Genomic DNA, 7757 nt, shown 5'->3' with positions numbered 1-7757 from the left:
ATGGCAGCAAGCAAAAGTGTAACAGATCTAGTAGGTGCTGCAAGAGTTATGCCAGGGATAAACAGTGCTGAGCTTTACTCTGACACGGCAGCTCAGGTGTGCCGAAGATCGCTCGACAACCTTTTTCAAGGTAAGCATTTTTTGAGAGTGAACATGCTGACTTTACACTATCATGTTTATAATAACGCTGCCAAACAGTAACGTTCTGTCAAAAAACTATTACTTGTTGCAGATATTTCGCCGCGATCGCTCTATGAAAAGCAGATTGTCCTTGACATTGGCTGCGGAACTGGCGAGGCAACTAGCTCTCTGGCAGAGAGACTGAGCTGTGGGACAGAGATTTGCGCGGTAGACCGAAGCAGGGAGTTTATAGATTATGCTCAAGACTCGAATATGGATACGGATATATCCTATCAATGCTTGAATGTAGAAGAGGAGTGGCCACAATGTTGGGAAGAAAAATATACAATGGTAATATACTGTGCTATATTGGAACACCTTTTTTTAAAGAACTCCAAATATGAAACTAATGAAATCAAACTAGGAAACTGCATCCCACCGAAAAACAATTTGTAGATTACGAAGAACATTTCCTTAACCTGTGTTTACATTTCAAGTATAAAATGCTTTGAGTAATAGTTCCTTAATAATGTGGTGATTGTTCTGCTTGTTACGCAGGTTTTTTCCAACTACGTTCTCCACTGGATCAAAGACCACCACAAACTCTACGCAAGCATTAACAGAAGCATGAAAAAGGATGCTGATTTAGTGCTGCAATTCTTTCACTCGGCAACTATGAGTGAAGAGACCATGCTGGCAGCTAGGAAAGCAGCGCATGACTGCGGTATTCAAAATGAAATGCAAGCCGCCATGATGGCTATAAGAAAGCAGCTACCGATATGGAAGGACATGGCAGCCTATAAAAAACTCATCAGCTCCTTAGGGTTCCAAGTGAAAACTTGTAAAGTCGAGGAACGTCGGTATACGTGTGAGACGAAATTTGAAAGAGCAGGAATGACTGTCACAGTGAGCCCTTTCATGAACCATGTACCGCAAGACAAAAAGTTATTATTTGCCACAAAATATGTAAATTATCTTGAAGACCCTTATACTATCCATCATAAAGCAGTCGTTGTGCATGCGGTCAAGGTTAGCAACTGTTAACATATGCTTGCATTAACATATAGGTTAACTGAATAAGACTTATACTGACAGCGAGAATTTTTTCTCATGTTGACGTGCCGAAACTGATCAGTTCAACAAATACCTCAAGTATTTATATCCATAGATTTCTACCATATTCTTTATACCTTCCGTCTATTTATATTGTATGAGAATACAGCAAATAAATATTAACTCCTCTGAAAATTTGTGGTAAAGTTTATGCATGCATGCATCACCTCAATTTCTCAATGCTGGAGTGGCAAAACAAACAGTAAATTATAACAAGCACTATCTCCATGATTTCTTTGAGAGACTCCGAGCTAGAATGAACTTAAATTACAAAATTGAAAAAGTAGATGAAATTGATTTCTTCAAATTTATATTAATTAGATGACTATTAGGTTAAATTTGAGTAATACACAAATTATTGTACAAACTAGGAGAACATTGTTCACTATGAATTCACAGCAGGTCATATAATACAGATGAAGCAGACAAGTTCTTAAACGAACACGTGAGCCGAGCACTGCTGCTGCTGCTGCTGCTTATATATTCAGATCTCCAGCACCTGTTGAAATGCGAGAAACTGGCGCAGTAATGTGCATTTCATGGAATAATCTAGCCTCGTATCCTTCAGTGTAAGAGATACGCGTCATGCTTGACCTTACTGAATGATTGGAAACCCTGAGGCAACTCTCACGCATTCTACATACACGGTACATATCTCAAGGACAGCCTAACAGGCTTGTACTACTCATTTTACAAAAGCTGTGAAGTTGCTCAAGTCTAAAAAGTTTACACATTTAATAAATCTTGAATTTTTAGACTCGTCTAAGGCTGGTTAACGCTGTATCGCCATATCGTTAACGATTATTTGTTGACTATGTCCACTGTAGACATATGGTAATGCTGAGGTAACGCAGATGTTTGGGGTAACATGACAGCTGTAAAACTTTCCCACAATTTTGCTGAGCATCCGCAACAGTCTGTCCAATGTGCACCACTTCGTTAATAGAGATTGGCTGTCATTAATTGCTTAATCTATATTTCCCTTATGACAGTTGCTGCGGGACTAGTATTGCATTGTTTCCGCGACCACATTGCGAAATGAGAACACCATGTCACAGACTATTCACCGATGTAAATGCGGACGGGTTTGTGATAATGTAAACTATGTTATTACATACGATCACCAGTGTGTTGTGGGATTAACACCGTCATACTGCAATATGTAGTGTGAATCAGCTTTTAGCCTGACAAAATGTATACAGGTGGACCGACAGCACTGATCAGACACATAGACATTTTTTGTTTAGTTCTACCAGAAAACATTGTAATTCATCCCAAATATTTCCAGGTAGGTTATAGAATCCTCTAAATATTTAATCTATCACTGAAGTGTGATGGACACGCAGAGAGAAGCAATAAGACCACACAGTAAAGCATCCTTGCCCTCACGATATTCCAGTTCATAGACACACTGTCTTCATACAACAGGTCATGATCTGTCGACAAGTAAAAGCAACGCATATCGTGTAAAGTTATTCTAATATTTTAATGTCATTTAAAATACTGTTATTGTAAGAATTGCAAAACACTAAAACTGCCAACTATAAATTGCAAATCAAAAGCTAAAAACTGAAACTTCATATAAATTTGACTTGAAATAACCTAATCATCAATTGGGGCAACACACAAGTTTCGAAACAATATAAAATCTTAATATAGTTATTCATTAAAAATTGCTACATTATAGTCTTGCAGTTTATAGACCACCGCGCAAGCATGAGGAACACGGCCAAACTAAATTTCAAAAGAAAAAAATTTTAAGTTGCTATAATAGGAAATTTTCATGCTGTCAGGTGATGGACTGCTGTCTAGTTCTTCGTCGTGGAGTGAGATCCCCGCTGGCACACCTAAGAAACAAAAGCATACCCCTGACACAAACAGCCTTAGAATGTTTGCCTCCTATCATAAGCAATGGATACCTACAGAAACTTACAAATGGTTTAAACAAAACTAAAAACAGACGAAGAAGAGCAGGTGAAGCTACGCTTGTGTGGTCAACCCTTTACAACTCAGATTTAAGCATTATGAAAGACCTGAGCATTCTAATGAACCTGCCTAAGTAGCAAAACTTATAGCATTGGCGATGCGGCTAGCTGCAAAATTTAAGTCTCGCGCGCACTGTCTAAACATTGTGGGTGGTGAATCGAGCTGCAACAGGCGAATTACTAATGACAGCTCTACTAAGCTATTTCGCACTTGAGATCTGCTTTGGAACTGTCTGTCAGTTAAATAGAGGTGGCATTCAAATAGAGGTGGCGTTCAAATAGAGGCTAGCATTGTAGTTTTTAAACAGCTCGTCTGAATTTTGGAAAGATAAATCTAACCCTTTAATGGGCGAAGCGAATGTTGCCTATATTTTGCATCTTCTACGGCCAGAGCAAAATGAAAGGTACAGTCACACGTAACAATTTTGTTGTTGATTCTGACCGAAATCACGAAATGAACGAAAAACAAAGAATTACTCTGCCGAAATTCACAGAATTGTCTTGAGCTGTGCATAAATCGAAAATCGTCGACGAAATCCTTTTAATTGTCTAAACAAATTGTTAGCGAGCACGAATCTAGCAGCTCTGGCAATTTATGTAGTCTGAGGCACATAACGCGACACGCAAGAAAATACTGACACAATTTGCCATAGCAAATACGATGCAAGAATTTGATTGCGCTATTGTTGATTCTTTATCATTCGGACAGTATGGCTATGAATCGTTTCTTTTTTAATAATAACTTCTTGTTTAATAATAATTTCTTGTTTAGCAGCAAAAGTTCCGTTGTAGAAAGAGTTGCGATCTTTAGTAGATCGCGTTAGTGTTTTCTTGAGTGTCACGTTATGTGCCTCAGACTATATAAATTACAAAAACTGCTAGAATAGTGCTCGCTAATAATTTGTTTAGCCAATTAAAAACTCAGACAATTCTGTGAATTTTGGCCAAATAATTCTTTTTTTTGTTCATTTCGTGATTTCAATCAGAATGAACAAAAAAATCTTTCCTTGTGGTCAGACCTGTATCCTTTTACATGTAAAAAAATCTGTTAACTTACCTTCAACCTGTCAGAGATCTCTAAATAAATATGCATTGAGAAGCCGAAAAATATCTCTACCAGTTGATATATATTGCTTGCAACTAACCTGCGATGATATTATACCCTGTGCTTTGCATTGAAATTCGTTGGAGCCTTCAAATTTTTATTTTATTCTAAATTTTAAGGCATATTTTTATGTTATAACAATATTTAACATGGTTGCATAAAAGCTCATTGCACACATTGATATGTTTGCTGCAGTTTGCAGCCAGAACTGCTTTTTATATGGAATAGAAGAGGAGTTATGAGCGTCGATCCATTGTAAGCCGAGTTATGATAACCGCAAGGATGCCATCAAATAATATGCTTTAAATCTGCAAATTTATAGGTTATATAATAATAATAAATCAAATACTACAAAAGTATATTCAAAAACAAGTGACATAAGCAAACCATACTTATAATACATTCAGAAACAAAAATTAACATTTTTGTTTCTGAATGTATTACATACATGCAAAAATTGAACCAGAAATATTTGCATCATATGCTTGGCCAGTTGCGTTTTGATTGTTGCTTTAGTTTGGAACGATTTTATCTTCTTCTGGCTGTTCAATACCTTCCACAATGTCTTCTGACCTCAACCCTTCTTCTGCTGAACTACTCGATATTAGCGTTGAAGCGTTCAAACAATTTTTTAGCAGTGCAGCACTTCTAAGTGTCATATTTCACACAAATAATGATAAACTTTTAGCCACATGGGCACTAAGCATGACTTTTAGCCTAAAACTAGTTATTCATATACCAATATATACCTCATATACCATATAACCGTTTATCACATGTGTCTAAGTGTTAAGATCGAGTTAAACAATGAATTGCTATTAGCATGATACAGTTATTAATTCTTTCTATGGTGCTGCTTTCCAAGTTTTAACGAAAAATCCGAAAAGCTTTGAAGTTGAAAAATGGACTTCGATGCGAACAGAAACAACAAAAGAATTAATTGTTATTTATGTAACCGAGTCATTATTAGTATGATTTTGTGGACACTTTTCTACTGATCACTTGCTATTATGGGTTTGTAAAGATCAAAGAATGTTCAAGTGGTAACCAAATGGAAGTGACATTTAATTAAATGGTGACGATCTACTTTTTAACCATTCTCCTATAGTGGTGGTCAAAGGTGGCATTCAAATGAAGGCGGCGTCCAATTAGAGGTTTCACGGTATCTTTGGAACATTTCAATTTATAATATCTAACGCAGCTGTAGTCGTGTAGAACATCATCTCTGGTTCCTTCAAGTCATGGTGTTCAGATACTCAAGTCATGGTGTTCAGATACTCAAAGTCATGGTGTTCAGATACTCAAGTCATGGCGTTCAGATACTTAAGTCATGGTGTTCAGATAATCAAGTCATGGTGTTCAGATACTCAAGTCATGGTGTTCAGATACTCAAAGTCATGGTGTTCAGATACTCAAGTCATAGTGTTCAGATACTTAAGTCATGGTGTTCAGATAATCAAGTCATGGTGTTCAGATACTCAAGTCATGGTGTTCAGATACTCAAGTCATGGTGTTCAGATAATCAAGTCATGGTGTTCAGATACTCAAGTCATGGTGTCCAGATACTCAAGTCATGGTGTTCAGATACTCAAGTCATGGTGTTCAGATACTCAAGTCATGGTGTTCAGATACTCAAGTCATGGTGTTCAGATACTCAAGTCATGGTGTTCAGATACTCAAGTCATGGTGTTCAGATACTCAAGTCATGGTGCTCAGATACTCAAGTTATGGTGTTCAGATACTCAAGTCATGGTGTTCAGATACTCAAGTCATGGTGTTCAGATACTCAAGTCATGGCGTCCAAATACTCAAGTCATGGTGTTCAGATACTCAAACTTTTGGTTAAAGAGGAACTTACACAAGATTTTAGTGGATTCGAATCAGAAAGTATCGGCATGTTTTTATTGTAAAGTAAATGTGCCATTGTTGTTTATATTTTCTTTTTCACACAATTTCTGATGTAATTGATCTGTTGCATTTTTGGCTGTTTCATTATAAATGTTTGGTATTGTATCTTAACATTTAATATTCTCGATGATTTAAGAGCAAACAAATGAAATGTTTAATTTTTTTTCATCATGATATATGGAGAATTTTTTATTAAAATTACATTTAATCTATATATACCCATTTTTACTTATAGTATGCAGTATACAGCACAGGTTATGGTGTAAAATGTTAAAAAATATTTTATCGAAATTGTTTTCTCGACTTGGAACGAACTAAAATGTACATGCATTAATTCTAATAGGAAAAACTGTTTTGGATCTCGAACAACTCGGTTTTCAAACAACCTTCTAGAATGGACTATGTTCGAGAACCGACGTTCCACTGTAGAGAGTTGTCTGCATGCGGTTGAAGAGAGAAGCAATGACAGAGGCTCACCTAGATGGAGTTATTCCCACACTGTACTTATTCTCGTTTACAGAAACTGTTGACATGAGACGAGCGGGTATGTATTCCGCCCGCAAACACTTGACTCCCTGCTTCACCAATACCGCCAGCTCATCCTCCTATAAAACACGTGCATAATCAAGCTGTCGTATTTGATATTCTACAACTGTTTTCTGTCTTGAAATACCACATTTTTCGAGACCAGATACATGTAGAGCAAATTATTCCTAGCATACCTATATCGATTAGAAAAAGGAATACAACTTACGGAAACTTGCCCCTTCTTTATATCTATAAACGCATGCGTAGCAACAGCGTCTGTGTCAGCTAGAATCCTATAAAATTGGAACAGCCATAGGACATCCATAAACAAACAATTCACTGACTACAATTTTTAAAAAGGCATATCAGCTATAAATAAAAACATATGACGGCAATAGCTACTGAAAACATAAATTTGATAATCTATAAAAATCTATCATTAGCAATCTATCAAAATATAATTGATTCATGTATAGCTGTCAGCTTACATGAATCTATTGCTGTCAGCTTACAGCAATAGACAATAGAAATATATTAATGACAATTTACGAATGATTATATGGCAACGCAACAGTAAATGCCTATTTGTCTGATACCTGTTAGACACCATCTCAGCTCCGCCTAGCTCAAGTATCCTTCGCATTGAATCTGTTTTGTCTTGAGCAAGTGCCAAAATCACCCTCCAGCCAGAAAAAGGAGAATCGCCTGCGCCCCCCTACCAAAATATGGACATACAAAAGTGCTAGCGTTAAACCCACATATCGTTGTACACTACTTATCGTTCCAGAACAGCATCCCTCATCACTGGTATACTAATAAAACAAATTTAAGGCCAAATGTTGCAATGCTGAATAGATGCCGTCATTTCAAGGACCTATCAGAAATTACCTATCAGAAAGGACCTATCAGAAAAGACCTATCAGAAAGGACCTATCAGAAAGGACCTATCAGAAATGACCTATCAGAAAGGAACTATCAGAAAGGACCTATCAGAAAGG

The 7757-nt window shown here is 36.8% G+C and overlaps 2 protein-coding genes across 2 annotated transcripts in view; one reads left to right on the top strand and one right to left on the bottom strand.

Moving 5' to 3' along the window:
* Nucleotides 1–1164, top strand: LOC137404633 (trans-aconitate 2-methyltransferase-like). The gene is made up of 3 exons (XM_068090890.1): nt 1–174; nt 262–471; nt 679–1164. Exons 1-3 carry the CDS (start codon nt 1–3, stop codon nt 1162–1164), a joined length of 870 nt encoding a protein of 289 aa, XP_067946991.1.
* A 1558-nt stretch (nt 1165–2722) lies between these two features.
* Nucleotides 2723–7757, bottom strand: part of LOC137385951 (DNA topoisomerase 2-binding protein 1-like) — a 50539-nt gene continuing 45504 nt past the window's right edge. Inside the window, exons 28-31 of the mRNA XM_068072581.1 lie at nt 7356–7474; nt 6986–7052; nt 6709–6836; nt 2723–3080 (exon numbers count right to left, since the gene is read on the bottom strand). Of these exons, the coding sequence (XP_067928682.1) occupies nt 3023–3080; nt 6709–6836; nt 6986–7052; nt 7356–7474 (372 nt within the window). The 3' untranslated portion in view covers nt 2723–3022. The remainder of the gene's footprint in view (nt 3081–6708; nt 6837–6985; nt 7053–7355; nt 7475–7757) is intronic.

This window comes from Watersipora subatra, chromosome 1 (genome assembly GCF_963576615.1).
Source record: "Watersipora subatra chromosome 1, tzWatSuba1.1, whole genome shotgun sequence".
NCBI classification, from domain to species: Eukaryota; Metazoa; Bryozoa; class Gymnolaemata; order Cheilostomatida; family Watersiporidae; genus Watersipora; species Watersipora subatra.
This window is presented reverse-complemented; position numbering and strand designations above follow the sequence as displayed.

Bases quoted from the DNA above. Each gene is read 5' to 3' on its own strand.
- LOC137404633 (XM_068090890.1), top strand. From the start codon at position 1: ATGGCAGCAAGCAAAAGTGTAACAGATCTAGTAGGTGCTGCAAGAGTT. The intron at 175-261 runs GTTTATAATAAC...CTCTATGAAAAG, and splicing joins TGCTGACTTTACACTATCAT to CAGATTGTCCTTGACATTGG. The intron at 472-678 runs GTAATATACTGT...CTTGTTACGCAG, and splicing joins GGGAAGAAAAATATACAATG to GTTTTTTCCAACTACGTTCT.